General features: G+C 43.7%; 1 protein-coding gene across 9 annotated transcripts in view; it reads right to left on the bottom strand.

Moving 5' to 3' along the window:
• The window catches only part of EPB41L1 (erythrocyte membrane protein band 4.1 like 1), a 165,319-nt gene that overhangs the window by 41,269 nt on the left and 106,786 nt on the right, over positions 1-17,264 (bottom strand). For all 9 annotated transcript variants that reach the window (XM_040330500.1, XM_040330501.1, XM_040330499.1 and 6 more), the window contains 7 exons: positions 15,507-15,647; positions 12,899-13,003; positions 12,539-12,581; positions 9,666-9,741; positions 8,661-8,879; positions 3,972-4,059; positions 597-749 (listed from right to left, as the gene is read on the bottom strand). In XM_040330500.1, the coding sequence (XP_040186434.1) occupies positions 597-749; positions 3,972-4,059; positions 8,661-8,879; positions 9,666-9,741; positions 12,539-12,581; positions 12,899-13,003; positions 15,507-15,647 (825 nt within the window). The remainder of the gene's footprint in view (positions 1-596; positions 750-3,971; positions 4,060-8,660; positions 8,880-9,665; positions 9,742-12,538; positions 12,582-12,898; positions 13,004-15,506; positions 15,648-17,264) is intronic.

Genomic DNA, 17,264 nt, shown 5'->3' with positions numbered 1-17,264 from the left:
TTAGGGGGTGCACAAGTTTAGTCAGGCCTAGGGCAGCACAAAACCTAAATACACTACTGCATATGCCACATTTGGTATGTCATTTTTTTTGGGGGGGGGGGAGCAGATACCCTCTTTTAAGGGCCATCCAGCTCCCACTTCCTCCTGGGGCTCTGCGGCACCGGAAGGAACTTCACCTCTCCCCCCTCCCTCCGTGCAATCTTCTGGGACATGTCACAGGTCCTAGAAGATTGCCTGGCCAATTGCAGCGTGCTGCGCGGCTCGCACATGTGCAGTGCATGCCTGGCTGTGAAGCCACAGCCGGGTGCCCACAGTCAAAATGCTGGCGCAGAGAAGAGGAGCGGGGCTTTATTCGCCCGAATCATTAGTGGGACAGGTGAGTGTCCGATTATTAAAAGTCAGCAGCTTTTTACAGCTACTTCTCTTTAACTAAAGGATAAATTGGGTGTAACCAACTGGAAATGACTGACGAAATCCAATTGGACAACAGCATTATTTTCTTTTCCTCCAGTATTCATGCATCATCTTTATTAATTCCAGTAAAGAAAAACTATTTCTATTTTTGCAATCTCTATTGTACTTTTTACACCACTTACCTCGCCCGGCCGGATCTTGATATAGAAGTTACTCCTCTTGTAAGAAATCTTTAAGATTTTGGGCCAGGCGAATCTGTTTATTCTCAGACGGTCTCTGTATATCAGAAGCCCATTGGCACAGACGCCTAGCATTATATCGATACCTTCAGAATCCTGGGAGGGGGGGGAAACATAGTGTAAAAATACAGTGAATAATTATTTCAGATATAGTACCAAGCCTGAATATACATTATTTGCCACAAAAATACACATTTAGTGCGAGCCATTACAAAGCCAATGTTTTAGTGATTAACCCCATGCTCAGCACCCTGTAGTATGTTTAGGAATCCTGCAGTTCTTGAAACAATCACCAGTCAATTTCTTCAAATGCAGGACAGAACCAGTATGTAAGGATCTCCATGAAAAAGTTTACTTTCAATATTTTTGGATTAAAGGTTTGAAAATACAAGTACGGAGGTGCAGTGGAGAAGTCAGTACAACTATATGCAACAATTGCATAATAGCTTATATAAATACAATAAAATCTTGATTTTAGAGTAACTTGGTTCGAGAGCATTTTTACAAGACAAGCAAATTTTTTTTCATAAATCTTGACTTGATATACAAGCGATGTCTTGATATAAGATTAGCGTCATGTCACAACTGAGTGTAAAAGAGAAGAGAGGCGACTCTAATGCCGCGTACACACCATCACTTTATGTGATGAAAAAAAACGACACTTTCTGTGAAGTAAAAAATGACGTTTTTGAAACTTCAATTTTCAAAGACGAAGTTGCCTACACACCATCGTTTTCTCACAATGTTCTAGCAAAGCGAGGTTACGTTCCACCACGTTTTACCATTGAAGCTTGCTTCATAAGTAGCTTCTGGGCATGCGTGGATGAAAAAAACGTCTTAGAAAACGACGTTTTTTGCTACACACGGTCAATTTCTGTGAAGTAAAAAGTGCACTTTTGAAAAACGACACATAAAATTGAAGCATGCTTCAATTTTTTTTGGTCGTTTTTTACAAGACATAAAACGACGTTTTCCCCCACACACAGTCAATTAAAGTGACGTTTTTAAAAACGTCATTTTTTTTCATCACATAAAGTGATGGTGTGTACGCGGCATTAGTGTAGCAATATGGTTACATTTAATGATGGTACAACATTTAACAGCTCACATGGTTAATGATTAAAACAGGCGCATCTGGGGTAAAGTTGTCCACATAGACCATCCTCCTCACCACCATCAACGTCATCCCTTATACGCTGCGCTCCACGAGCGGTTCAAGCCTCGCTTTCAGATAGCTCTACTGCAGGGTAGTCTTCCCGGTCATGATTGCAGACTGCGGAGGACGGTCTATGTCAGGGGTGGCCAACCAGTGGCTCGCGGAGCCCTCTAATGTGGCCCGCGACCTCTTGCTCTGGAATGGTGAGTTGGCAAGCCCAGATCGCAGGTTGCGACCCGCCATACCACAGCATCAGTGTTGTGAATAAAGCTGGTGGATGGTGGTAGAGGAAGAAAGCGGCTGCGGAGCAGAGACCCATAAACCGATGCGTCCTCTACAGCATCGGCTTTTGCCACAGGTGGAGTCTATGGCAAAGTTCAGCTAACCCGCAGGATAGACACAGGCACACTATGCTGCACCCGCGGTGTGGGTAATTCGCAGCACATCAGTGTGAAACCAGTTTTAGGCCCTTTTCACATGATCAGCCCAACCAAATGGGACCCTTAATTCACCTCTATAGAGCGACAGATGCCTGTTTACGCCCGCCTACCTCCAATCCGAAAAACAGAAGGGAATTTTTCCCCTTTCATCTGGGCAGATCGGAGGGCCAATAGATTAGCCGTGACCTGTCATCCGCACGCTCCGCTCATTGTGGCCCTTGAATGGTTACCAAGTTGCTTAAGTGGCCCTCGCTCTTCAAAAGGTTGGGCACCCCTGGTCTATGTGGACAGCTTTACCCCGGATGCCTGCATACTTTGATGTGTCTGTTTTAATCATCAACCATGTGAGTTGCTAAATGTTGTACCTTCATTAAATGTAACCATATTGCTACACTAAGGCCCCGTACACACGACTAAACATGTATGCTGAAACTGGTCCGCGGGCCAGTTTCAGCATACATGTTCGGTCGTGTGTAGGCGCGAGCGGGCCGAATTCCAGCAAACATTTGCCCGCCGGGCCTTTTCCCAGCAGACAAATATTCCTGGACGTGTTTTAAAACCGTCCGCTGGAATCCTGCCCGCTCGGACATGTACGGTCGTCAGTACAGACCTACCGTACATGTCCGAGCGCCCGCCATCCCTCGCATGCGTCTAATGACTTCGACGCATGCGTGGAAGCCTTTAAATGGCAGGCCCGCCCACGTCGCCGCGTCATCGCCGCGTCATCATCGCGGCGACGACGCGGACACGCCCCGCGTAATGTTTACGCGCGGACTTCTGTACGATGGTTAGTACAACCATCGTACAGAAGCCCTCTGGCAGACATGTACGGTGAAACCGGTCCGTCGTACATGTTTGCTCGTTAGTACCCGGCCTTAGAGGCGCCTCTCTTCTCTTTAATACTCTGGAGCTCCTGCTGGATTTTGCTTCTAATCCTCTTGTGGAGGCTTCCATTTGTGGATGGAAATTTTATGGTTACACAACCTATCACATTGCTATAATCTTTTTATATGGACTATAAACTGAAAGACCTCTGAATAAATGGTTGTGGAACAAATCATTTGAGTTTCCATTATTTCTTATGGGGAAATTCGCTTTGATATACGAGTGCTTTGGATTACAAGCATGTTTCTGTAACGAATTATGCTCGCAATCTAAGGTTTTACTGTATATTAAAGTAACATTGCACCATAAGGATCCTACTTCTACAATATGTTAGCCCTCCTCTACAAAGTGATCACCAACGCTCAATGAAAAGCCTAGCATGTTTTTGCTTTGGGCGCACTACTGCCTCCTACAAGGTAGTACCTTAGCGGCCAATCACCAGGCAGCTAAAGTTATATACGGATTCTAAAACCTAGTACACACAGGGCGAATGTCGGGTGGCATCGGCCGGTGCAATAGAAACCAGGTGACATTCAGCCCACGTGTACCATTCGGCTGGCTTCGGTCGATGGGGTATGACCGAAAAAGGTCTGCCAATTGGCTCCTGAGTTATGTCCGGGGGGGGGGGTGTCACCCTGTCAGAACACAATAGCACAGCAGGGGAGACCCATGTACTAACATCGAATAGTTAGTACAGTGGCTCCTCCTGATCTGTCTTTTTTTTTTTTTTGTGGCTTGAACGGGAAAAAACTACTGTGTACGAGGCTTAAGTTTCATGTACACTTTGAGATTGTCTCAACCCCTCTCCCCCTTCCAAGTCTTCCTAATGGTATTTACCTTAGCATGGTGCAGATCCACTCCATACATTGATAGTTTTTTGGCATTTTCTAGAAAATGTATTTCTGCTTCAGCTGGCGTCATTCCCCTGTTTTGAAAAAAACATACATAGATATTATGAGCTTTAGCCCAGGTCAATGTGACCTAAACCCAATGGTCTCTCCAGAAAGGAAAACCTTTGAAGAATTTGAATGTCAAGGTCTTGCCATAGGAGTTGTTATGATCTCACAGACCCAAAACCATGTCGGGCAGGGAGGACATTTTCCATGTTTTAATTTTTATTTATTTATTATATACTATAAAAACTGCGAGGTAGGGGATGGGAACACCTGAAGGTGGGCAAGTACACACAAGAGTCTAATGGGAAAGTGAATCCAGAGCTATGGCAAGGAGTTTTAATATTCTTGTTTCACTTTCTAAAGGAAGAGGACAAGCCGCAGGGTTCTCCAAACTATGGCCCTCCAGTTGTTCAGGAACTACAATTCCCATCATGCCTAGTAATTTCTGTGAATGTCAGTGTTTTTACAATGCCTCACGGGACGTGTAGTTCTGGAAGGCCGTAGTTTTGATATCCTTGAAGTAGAGTAAGGCCCCTTTCATTACTGATCCACCCCGTGAACCTTCGCTTGATCCCCGCTGAGCCGGCAGATGACAGGGCGGTCCCCGCACACTGTGCAGGGACCGCCCTGTCTTTTCTCCGCTTTCCCCTATGGGGGGATTGGATGAACACGGACCGTCTGTCCGTGTTCACCCGATCCGATCCGCCAGACGGATGGAAAAGTAGTTTTTTTTTCCGTCACACTTTGGCGGATCGGAGTGGGTCGGATGTCAGCGGGCATGTCACCGCTGACATCCGCGGCTCCATAGAGGAGCACAGAGCGCCCGTTCAGGTCCGCCAAAAAAAACTGGCAGGCGGTCCTGAATGGGCCGCCCATGTGAAAGAGCCCTAACTAAAGTAAATAGTAACAATGTTGTAATATACAATTAATTTACGCTCTCTATCCCACCACAATATAATAACCTGTTGCTGTATCTATTGTAGTAGAAATATGCAAATAGATTTTACGGTTATACATCAAGTGTGAAATCAAAAATAAAAAAAAGATATATATATATATATGAGGTGTGGGTGTGTACTATCAGAGATGCTTTTGAACTGAGCACTGATAACAAGCCTGGATATCCCTCTTCACTTAAGTCCAGAGGACACTGGGCCCATGGTTGCCAAAAAAAAATGTAAAATTTTGATTTGTCTGACACAAAACAGTTTTCCACTTTGCAACAGACCATTTTGAATGAGCTTTGGCCCAGAGAAAAGGGTGTCATTTTTGGATCATGTTCGGATATGGCTTTTATTTGCATGATAAAAATTTACCGTGCATTTTTGAATGGCACAGCGAAAAGTGATTTTTGGAAGTATATCTGAGCCTATGTTGTGATATCCATCGAAGAATAATGCCTGTTTTTAATGCAGTGCCGCCTGAAGGCCCAAGATAATGGGCACCTAATATTGCGAATCCACCTTTTCCCTTGCATGGATTTTTCCCGATTCTCCGAATCTTTTGATGATATTTCGTACTGTAGATGATGATAATTAAGTCTTTGCAATTTTACATTGAGAAACATTGTTCTGAAATTTTTCCACAATTTTTAGATGCTGCTTTTCACGGATTGGTGAATCTCTGCCCATCTTTACTTCTGAGACACTCTAGCCCGGATTCACAAAGCACTTGCGCCGACGTATCTCAAGATACGCCGCGTAAGTGCAAATATGCGCCGTCGTATCTATGCGCCAGACTCAGAAACTAAGATACGCCTGAAAATAGGCTTCATCCGACCAACGTAACTTGCCTACGCCGGCGTAGAGTATATTTACGCTGGACGTATTTGGCGCTCCCATTGATTTTCTATTCACATATGCAAATGAGGGAGATACGCCGATTCACGAACGTACGTCCGTCCGACGCAGTGTTATGCCCCACAAAGGAGGTGTAACTCAGCAGCATCCATTCAAAGGGCTGCACCAGGGAACACAAGCCAACGTATTTTACGTAGGACGTGAATATGACTAGGCGTAGGTTACGTTCACGCCATAGGCAGTGATCCGGCGTATTTTAGGCAGTTGTTCCGACGTATTTGTGAGCATGCGCACTGGGATGCGTCCACAGGACGGTGCATGCGCAGTTGGCGATACGTATCTGTCTGGCGCTCGGCTCATCATTTGCATGGGGTCACGCCTCATTAGCATGGCTCACGCCCACTTCCACTTACGCCTTGGAAACCCAGCGCAGTTTTGGGAGGAAGTGCTTTGTGAATTCCATGCTTGCCTCTCTGCGCTGCGTCGGCGTAGCGTAAAGGAGATACCCTACGGCGGCATAAATGTGCGCCAGTGTCTGTGAATCCGGGCCTCTGACTCTATAAGATGCACTTTTTATAGCCAATCATGTTACTGACCTGTTGCCAATTAACCTAATTAGCTGAAATTTTTTCTCCCAGCTCTTCTTTGTTAGTGCTTCTTACCTTGCCAACTTTTTGTTGCCCTGTCCCAACTTTTTTGAGACATGTTGCTACAATCAATTTCAAAATGACCTTATTTTTTTTCTTAAAATGGTATGTTTTCTCTGTTTAAACATTTGATATGTTTTATATATTCTGTTGTGAATAAAATATGGGATTATGAGATTTACAAATCATTGCATTCTTTTTTATGTAGATTGGAATTGGGGTTGTACATACCATATGCATCTTTTATTTGGACAATATTTGCTTATCCCAGATTTTAGCATTAAACCACTAAAACGCACTTTAAATAATTTATTTCTACATATTGTAATCCCTCCTCTCCACTCCCCAGGGAAAAAACTATCTCTGCTCTGGGCCTTGTACTTCCCAGTGCATCTCTCTCATTAATGATCTCACCATAAACATAGAAGGTGTACTGTCTGTGTTGGGGGTGTGCAGCTTGGAGAAGTACAGTAAGGGGGTCCTAATTTATAGTTGCTACACCTAGAAAACATTCATAGATGTTAACATCTACTATTATTTATAGCTGTAATTTAACAATGACATGGGAATAATTTTTTATTATCTAAGGATTTATTTAAAAAAAAAAAAATGTATTTCCAATGATGGCAGATTTTACCATAATTATTTATCTTCCTTTGGACCAACGCTCCTTAAATTTGTAAAGAATTAAACTTGATGAACCTGTGACTTTTTCAGATTAATAAAAACAGCAATGCCATGTTTGATTCACATTTAAATAACCATATGCTCAGTTGCAGTGATAAATAGTCGTTTTGCACCCCTGGGGTAAAGATCTCTGCTTGCTATTTCTCAGAAATTGCACAGCACCCACACGCTTATGTCATCATCATGTTTATTTCAGGTATCTGTGGCACAGATTGCAGATTGCCTTGGGCATACTGCCTGTGTAGCTGTACAAAAATGTATATCAGGCCCACCACAATTACAGGGATGATAAGGGGCACTTATATGGGCAGCAGTGAGGGTAGAACCCTTCATTTGCAAACCCTCACCCCACACTTTTGATTGTTTTAACCATCAGTACCATTGTCCGAGGGCTGTTGTTGGGGATCAAATGGTTAGGGATGTTGGGAGGACTCTGTACTTCACATTTTTTATCTGCCCTGCTTGCCCTTGATTGGTCTCCATTTAGAAAGCTTAAACCAGTTGACCTCCAGAAGATTTACCCCCTTACTCACCAGGCCATTTTTTGCGATACGGCGCTGCGTTACTTTAACTGACAATTGCTCGGTCGTGCAACGCTGCACCCAAATAAAATGTATGTCCTTTTTTTCCCCACAAATAGAGCTTTTTTTTTTGTGGTATTTGATTATTTTTTTTGCGCTAAATATATATGTAATATATATGCATACTAGATCATTATGCCTTTGTCTTGCAGGTTTTTTTTTTGCAGGGTTTACAACCACTTTAAAGCCGATTAAACAGCACAATGCTTGTGCCCCTCATTAAACTGTTAAAAAAAACCTCCCTGAACCTGCCACTTCCTGTATGCCCTCTCTATACTAACCACGAAAATCATGGCTGCTGAGCCATGACCACCATGGTCAGAGTGTGTCCCTCCATCATACGCAGCCCTGCTCTTAGCTCTTCTCCTCTCCCCCCTCATCCTATTCTTCCTGCCTGGCATCTCCCTCTCTCTGTCGCCGCTCAGCCACGCCGCCGCTATTATAGAAAAAAATTAAAATACAATTGTCACTGCCAGCCCCTCTATTAGAGGCTGGCATACCACACTGTGTAAATCATTAAAAAAAAAAAAAAACGAGCAGTGTAAATACCAATTTTCAGCTGTCTTCAGGCCGATCACGTGACTCGAGGCCGCTTTACAGCTACGAGACAGAGCTTCTGCGGGAGAAGCCGAGCACCCACGCGATCTTCATGGTTGGCATCAGAGGGAGTTTACGGCTCCTAACGCAGAAGCAATGCATCGGAGCAGGAAAGCAGCCGCAAGTCATGTGACTGGCCTAAAGACAGCTGAAAAAAAAATGTTATTTACACTGCTCATTTTTTTTAAATGATATACATAGTGTGCTATGCCAGGCTCTAATAGAGAGCCTGGCATAGACTTATCCAAGCCCAGCATGTGGGCGCTTTCAGTCCAACATTGCAGACTGCTCATCAGAAACCCAACCCTTCTAATCTTACCTGTATGTCTTGTGCAGCTCCATCACTCTCTCCTCCAGCTCCCTCGTCTGATTGGGTGAGAACCGGAGCTCACTCACGTAATTCTCATGATGCTCCTCAGGGTCATAATCACCAAGCTCAGCCTGTACGGTATATGACCCCAGTAGGGCATGTGTAACAAAGGAACATGGCAGACGCCCACTGATGATGTCAGCACGCAGCTGCAGGCACAGATAATACCTGGGGTGTACAGAATAACGCCATTAGAAAAAGAACCATACATTTAAATGTAATCAGTTTACATCATCTCACTTCCATTGTACAATCCCCATCCTATCTCTAATTATCTTCTGCAAAAAGCCACTGTTAGGTCGGCCATACACGGAGCAACAGACAGTGCTGATACGGAAATACCTCCTGCTTGGCTATTGTCTTAACCCGACGGGGAGGGCAGGAGAAGCTGTCTCCACTGGGATAAGACAGTGATTATCGCTAGTGGCTATAGCAGCCGGTAGCGATAATCACAAGAGAATCTGGCAGGCTGATGGTACCCAAGTTGATCAATCAAATTGGTACATTCAGCCTGCCCAATAACAGTTGGCCAGTTCCTGCTGAATGGCATGGCCGGCCCAAAAGGCTTTATAGCGATGCTCTATTTAATTTATTTAAAATTTTCATTTTTTTACTTAAATTGAAATGATGAAAAAAAAGCTATTCTTTTTGACAAGTACTTTTATTGTTTCAGAATCGCTCCCAGTTTTATGATGGCCAGCAAGTCTAAAGCCTTGTATACACGGGCTGAAATGACATTTTGGCCAATGTGTACAGCTGTCTGTTCTACTGAAGCCGGTCCAACGACCGCCTTCTGTCGAACGGGCATCCTGGAAAACCAGCATTCAACTCAAATATGATCAGCGCTGGCAGCCAAGGGTGGGAGCGCTATTTAGTGCGTTCTGGTGGGGGGGCAGTGACTAGTCCAAAAGTACACCCCGTCATATTACAGTCATATCACTATGTTCCTCATACCTTGTAATGTCCTCTGTGAGCTGCGCTGGGTCAGGAGGGTAAAATTTCACTGTGAAACCAAATGACCAGGGGCTACCTGAGGAGATAGAGAGACAAGACTGAAATGATTAGGCAGAAAATGGTTATTGGAAAGAAGGGTGGAGAGGAGAGAAGGCAGAAAAGGAAGTGAAGGGATAGAGAAGGAACAAAATGAGGAAAAGATGATACGGTCGTTGCTCTTAAACAATTGACGTATTTATTGACAAGTCACAGTAGACAAACGCAAATAGGAAAGGTTGACGCGTTTCAGCCTATAAGGCCTTAGTCACAGGGCCGGCCCTATGATGGGACCGGGTGGTACCATGGGTACCAGGCAGCACTTTTAGGGGGGCAGCATACTGATGCCCACCAGCCCGTTCCGCCAGCTCCGCTACCCAAATAAAATTGATGTCCTTTTTTTCCCACAAATAGAGCTTTCTTTTGGTGATATTTGATCACCTCTGCGGTTTTTATTTTTTGTGCTATAAATATATATATTTTTTAACTTTTTGCTATAATAAATATCCCCAAAATTTAGAAAAATTAAAGATTTTCTTCAGTTAAGGCCAATATGTATTCTTCTACATATTTTTGGTACCAAAAAAAAAAACACAATTAGCGTACATTGATTAGTTTGCGCAAAAGACATTGTGGCCGCCGGCAATTCACAGGTCCCTTTATACTCCTGGATACATGTATAGAGCCATGGCAGGTCCTTTTATACGCCTATATGCATGTATAGAGCCATGACAGGCCCTCTTTATACATCTATAGAGCCATGACAGGCCCTTGTTATACTCCTTTATACATGTATAGAGCCATGACAGGTCCTCTTTATACTCCTATATACATTTATAGAGCCATGACAGGTCCTCTTTATACTCCTATATACATTTATAGAGCCATGACAGGTCCTCTTTATACTCCTATATACATTTATAGAGCCATGGCAGGTCCTCTTTATATTCCTTTACATGTAAAGAGTCTCGACAGGTCCTCTATATACACATATAGAGCCATGACAGGTCCTCTTTATACTTCTTTATACATGTATAGAGCCATGACAGGTTCTCTTTATACTCCTTTATACATGTATAGAGCCATGTCAAGTACTCTTTATAGTCCTATATACATTTATAGAGCCATGACAGGTCCTCTTGATATTCCTTTACATGTAAAGTGTAATGACAGGTCCTCTATATACATGTATAGAGCCATGACAGGTCCTCTTTATACTCCTATACATGTATAGAGCCATGACAGGTCCTCTTTATATTCCTATACATGTATAGAGCAATGACAGGTCCTCTTTATACTCCTTTATACATGTATAGAGCCATGACAGGTCCCCTTTAGTTATCATGATATAAAATAATGAATGTGGGGGCCTTTTGGTTGGCGTGATTTTTTTTCTGGGGGGGGGGGGCAGCATTTCATTCTTGGTCCCAGGCAGCACAATGTCTTGGGCCGGCACTGCTTAGTCATAACCACCAGAAGGAACAAAATGGATAAGAAGAAATGCAGTGAAGGAGGAAAAGGCCGAAAAGAGAGTAGGACAGAAAATAAATGGGGAAGGTCAATGGAAAGAGATGGTAAGGGAAGGAGAGGACAAAAAAAGATGTAAGGGGCAGGAAAAAAAGCAGGCAAAGACAAAAAGGGAAGGGGGAGATGAATGGGGAGAGATAATTAGGGGTTGATTTACTAAAAACAAATAGGCTGTGCACTTTTCAAAGTGCAGTTACTCCAGAGCTTAGAAAATTAGGTAAAGCTTCACTTTGCAATCACGTACCCAATCACATGCAAAGAAAATACAAACAGCATTTTTGCTTGAACATGATTGGATGATGGAAGTCAGCAAAGCTTCCGCTTATTTACTAAGCTCTGGAGCAATTGCACAGTCTATTTGCCTTTAGTAAATCAACCCCTAAAGAAAGATTATGGAGGCAGAAAGGAAACATGAAAAATGGAAGTGAAAGAAGAATGCTGAAATCGAGATAAGAAGTTGAGGAATGAAAAGCAATGAGAGGGAGAAAAAGAAGGCAGTAAACAAATAGGCCACTCCATTGGGGGAGCGCTGCCCCCCTAATCCATGGGCCGGCTCCTAATCTACATAGAGGGCGCTGGATGCATGGATTTCAATTTTTTGAAGCACATGATTAAAGCTTAAGGCTCTAATTGGCCTAAAAAACGGGTGGGCACGGGGCGCAGAGCACTGCGCCCTGAGCCCACTCAGTTGTGAGACATTAGTGAATTAATATTTGCTAATGTCTTCCTGCTTCTTCTCCCGGCGAATCAAGAAGCGGTCCTGAAACCTGATTGCCCAGCGAGTCTTAGAACTCCCGGCCAATCGGGTCTTAGTGCCCACTTCCTGTTCAGCCAGGAGGAGAAGCAAAGCCTGTGCAAGCTGGAGCGAAGAGCCTTCCTGTACGATCGCTGCCTTCCCGTCCATCCCGCGGTTTGTTGGCCGCACCCCCCAAAATGTTGAGCACCAGCCGCCACTGGAATGAATTGAAGGGAGAAAAGGAAGGCAGAGAAGGGAGAAAAGGGAGGTAGGAAGAGAATATGAGAACATGAAGGTAAAGAAAGAAGAGAGAGAGAAAGGGATACTGGAAGAGAAGGAAAGAGAGGAAGGAAGGAAGGCAAGAAAAGAAGGTTTATTAAGACAGAAGGCAACATGAACAATGATATCAGTGGAGGTTTTGCTTTACATTCCCTTGAATAAACCCCATTTGAATTTGTAAAATGTAAAACTTTCTATCACCTCATTAAAAATGTTAATGGGACTGATAGAGAAAAAGAAAATGAATGACCAAAAAGAAACAAAGATGTAGACAGAGACAATTTTCCACACTCACTTCTGATCTGTTTTTTTATCTCTTTGGAAGGATCCAGCCAATTCTGAAAGACGAAAGTGACAAGTTTAGGGCAGAAGAGTGGCAAAGCTACTTGCACTTTGGTGTTACTTCCATGCCATGTGGTTATCAATAGAAGCGTGTTATCTTGATATAAACAGCCTTACAATGAAAGGAATGTTGATGGCCAGATTGATGACTCTATTAAAAATCTTCATACATGATGTAGATGGATTAATTCTGGGATTATCTGCATGGATAAACCTTAGATTTGCAACATTTCTACAAATGAGAGGTCCTAAAATCAACAAAATGGGCAGTAAAAGCATAACGGCAAACCAAGTATGAGAGCGGCTGCTTCACCTTCTGGCTGTCAGTGTCACAGAATGTCAACCCAAAATAGTCCTTCTCCAAGAGGTTGAGGTGTCCACAGACAGTATCAAACAGGACCTGGCCCCGCGCATGTTTCTGTAACACAGAAAAGTCAGGAAACGAAAGTTAGGTCATATACATTACCACATAGTCAGTCTTCTGAAAGGGGAATGGTCAGTAATGCTGTAATTGCGATGGTGGTTTCTCTGAAATTCAACCTAAACTATACTACACTAGGTAATGCATTTATTTTTATTCCATAAAATGCAACTACAGTGGAACCTCGGTTTAAGAGTAACTTGGTTTGAGAGCTTTTTGATTTGCGAGCAACTTTTTTTTTTTTTTAATTCTGACTCGGTTTGCGGGTGTTGATTTACAAGACGAGCAGAATTCAAGCTAAATAGGCCTGCAGTACCTCATTTGGCCTGAGGTACGGGGGCGCAGAAGCCGAGAAAAGCCGAACATTGGCCTGCAGTACCTCATTTGGCCTGAGATACGGGGGCACAGGAAACAAGCCGAAGTGTCCTCGGCCTGTTCGGCACTCTCTGGTGCCCCCCACCTCTGGCCGCATTTGGTATTGCATCCCATTGAAGTCAATGCGGAACAAATTATTTTAGTTTCAATTGATTTCAATGGGAAAACTCGCTTTGATATGCAAGTACTTTGGATTACGAGCATACTCCTGGAACTGATTATGCTCGTAATCCGAGGTTCAACTGTAGTTTAAAGCTGAAGTTTAGGTATGGCTCTCTATTTGCATCAGTCCAACCAATCCCTGTGGAAGCTGGAAATCACTGTAGTAGGTACTGCTACTACAATGATCAGCTAGCTTCTTAATCCCGTGTCAGATGGCTGCCCTACTGTACTGTGAACACAGAGAGGCTCTCACTCATTGCAGGTGCCATTTAAAAAGGACTTTGCATTTCCTCAATGAATGCAAAGCATATTCACATTGGACAGAATGGAGAATGTGACGTGACCACCCCTGCCTTTCCACCTTGTCTAGTCAGAGGAATCCTTATATTCACTGAGAAATCGGAAACGCAGAAGCAAGTGAGAAATCAGAACCCAGAATCTAGTAATGATCACCTACTAAAGTGATTTCCAGATTCCACAGAAATTGACCAGGTGTGCACATGCGTACTTACACTGGACAAAGCCAAACCAATGTGACTATGCAAAAAAAAACGAAACTTCATCTTTAAATATTTGAATTGGACCTAGTACCAGTCTCCTGTAAATCCTCTACAGTGGCGGTTCGTCCATAGAGGGCGCTGGAGCGCCGCCCCCTCTGGTTCTCACCGCCACTGAGTCTAATAACATAGATTAATGCATTGCAGGAATCTATGTTATTGTCGCCGCTGCCGATGTTCTATTCAGATGGCCGGACATGAGCGCCGACCATCTGAATAACGGCAGCTGGTTGGCTGTACGGAAGTGCCTATGAGAGCCAGCGGCTGTGACATCAATTGTCACCACTGTTCCATGCCATCAAACGCAGCCACTGTGCCATCAATTCGCACCACTGTGCCATGCCATCAAATGCAGTCACTATGCCATGCCATCAAACGCAGCCACTGTGCCATCAATTCGCACCACTGTGCCATGCCATCAATTGTCGCCACTGTGCCAACTGTGCCAGTGGGGGCAAGTGATGGCACAGTGGGGGCAAGTGATGGCACAGTGGGGGCAAATGATGGCACAGTGGGGGCAAATGATGGCACAGTGGGGGCAAATGATGGCACAGTGGGGGAAAGTGATGGCACAGTGGAGGCAAGTGATGGCACAGTGGAGGCATGTAATGGAATGGCACAGTGAGATTTGAAAAAAGCCTGTTTCTGTCAGCGGTTGTTCCTGTCAGCGTTTGTTTCTGTCAGCGGTTCTGGCTACCCCTCAGCTTCCAGAAAGACTAGTAGGAAGGGGGTCGTCTTATATGGCGAGTATATCCCAAAACCAAAATTTTTCTGGGAAAAATAGGGGGTCGTCTTATACGCCGGCAAATACGGTACTTATAATTTCTTTGTAATTCCTATTTTAGTGCTTTGATGTTAGTGATTCTCTACATTGGCAATGAAAGTGTATTGCAATGAAAAATTCCCATTTCCTCTCCATATGTTGCATATACCTGTGTTAAAGAGTAGTTCCACCCAAAAATGGAACTTCCACTTTTTGGAATCCTTCCCCCCTCCAGTGTAAAATTTGGCACCTTTCAGGGGGGAGGAGGGATAATACAGGTATTTGCTCCCATTTCCGGGTATAGATCACCTCGGTGACCTACGCCACGTCCAGCGCCTACGTTGTCCCCCCCCCCCCACTGTCTTCTAGGAGACAGACAGGTCCCAGAAGACAGCAGGGACCAATGGGATCGCGATTCGCATATGCGCAGTAGGGAACCAGGAAGTAATTCCCTTGCCGAAGATGGCGGCGGCAGCACCCGAGAGCCGAGAGACAAACCGGCTTCAGGACCCGACATCGCGGGCACCCAGGACAGGTAAGTGTCCTTACATTAAAAGTCAGCAGCTGCAGTATTTGTAGCTGCTGACTTTTAATATATATATATTTTTTTTGGCGCTTTAATGCATCCTTCCATAGTTCTTACCTCCACCTCACACTCATAGTGGTTGGAGTCCAGAAGCGTCACCCTGCAGAGTGCATTCTTCGGTTTCCTATTCACTTTTTGTGGCGATCGTTGAGTGTGGGAGGGCGTTGTTCTGTCTTCTGAATCAAACATCTCTTCACTCTGTTATTCACGTAAGGGAAGACAACACTTAAATAATACTGCCATTCATATACAAAGTACACATATTAAAACATTGGATAATCCCTCCCTTTAGCCCAGGTTCACATTGCTGTGGGTTAGAAATTGTACAAATTCATCTGAACTCGCACAGTTTCAAACCGGCAATGCAGTCCGACTTCGGGGGCGATTTTACTGTCTATTCAAATTGCCCCCTGAAGTCACCAAAAGTAGTACAGGAACTGCTTTTGGGAATCGGTCCTGGCCGGCAACGATTCAGACGGTGCCATTGCCGGAAATAGCCACTGATTTGACATGTCAAATCACATGCCAAATCGAGGACTAATAAACCAAACTTTTTCTACTGACGTTTAGAAGGCAGTAGATGCTAATGGGGTTAATTCACTAAGAGCTAAAAAAAACACATGAATATTTTAGTTAAAATAACTCATGCGGTATTTAACTAAAAAAACATATGTTTAAATACTGCATGGAGTTAAAAAAAAATATTTTGCGTTTTTTAACCACTTAAGACCCGGACCTTTAGGCAGCTAAAGGACCAGGTCCTTTTTTTGCGATTTGGCACTGCGTCACTTTAACTAACGTGGCTCCCAAACAAAATTGGTGTCCTTTTTTTCCCACAAATAGAGCTTTCTTTTTTGTTTTTTGTTTGTTTGTTTGTTTTTTGTTTATAGCGCATATATGTATAGGTGGTATTTGATCACCTCTGCGGTTTTTATTTTTTGCGCTATAAACAAAAATAGAGCGACAATTTTGAAAAAAATTCAATATTTTTTACTTGTGGTATTTGATCACCTCTGCGGTTTTTATTTTTTGCGCTATAAACAAAAATAGAGCGACAATTTTGAAAAAAATTCAATATTTTTTACTTGTTGCTATAATAAATATCCCCCAAAAATATATAAAAAACATTTTTTTTTCCTCAGTTTAGGCCGATATGTATTCTTCTACCTATTTTTGGTAAAAAAAATCGCAATAAGCGTTTATTGATTGGTTTGCGCAAAATTTATAGCGTTTACAAAATAGGGGATAGTTTTATTGCATTTTTATTAATTCTTTTTTTTTTTTACTACTAATGGCGGCGATCAACGATTTTTTTCGTGACTGCGACATTATGGCGGACACTTCGGACAATTTTGACACATTTTTGAGACCATTGTCATTTTCCCAGCAAAAAATGCATTTAAAATGCAATGTTTACTGTGAAAATGACAATTGCAGTTTGGGAGTTAACCACTAGGGGGCGCTGATGGGGTTATGTGTGACCTCATTTGTGTTTCTAACTGTAGGGGGTGTGGCTGTAGGTGTGACGTCATCGATTGTGATTCCCTATATTCCCTGTTTACATACAGCTCTCCCCGTTCTTCAGCTCCGGGGACCGATTGCGGGACTCCAGCAGCGATCGGGTCCGCGAGTCCCGCAGCAGCGGTCACAGAGCTTCGGACCGGGTCGCGGCTGGGCATTATACAATCACATACAGGTACGTGATTGTGCCCAGCCGTGCCATTCTGCCGACGTATATCGGCGTTAGGCGGTCCTTAAGTGGTTAATGTATGCTTTTGCATGGCATTTGATTGCAGACCGGCTGCAGTGGAAACT

Source organism: Rana temporaria, chromosome 12, assembly GCF_905171775.1.
Source record: "Rana temporaria chromosome 12, aRanTem1.1, whole genome shotgun sequence".
NCBI lineage: Eukaryota > Metazoa > Chordata > Amphibia > Anura > Ranidae > Rana > Rana temporaria.
Note: the sequence above shows the minus strand (reverse complement) of the source record. Positions and strands in the feature narration are given on the sequence as shown.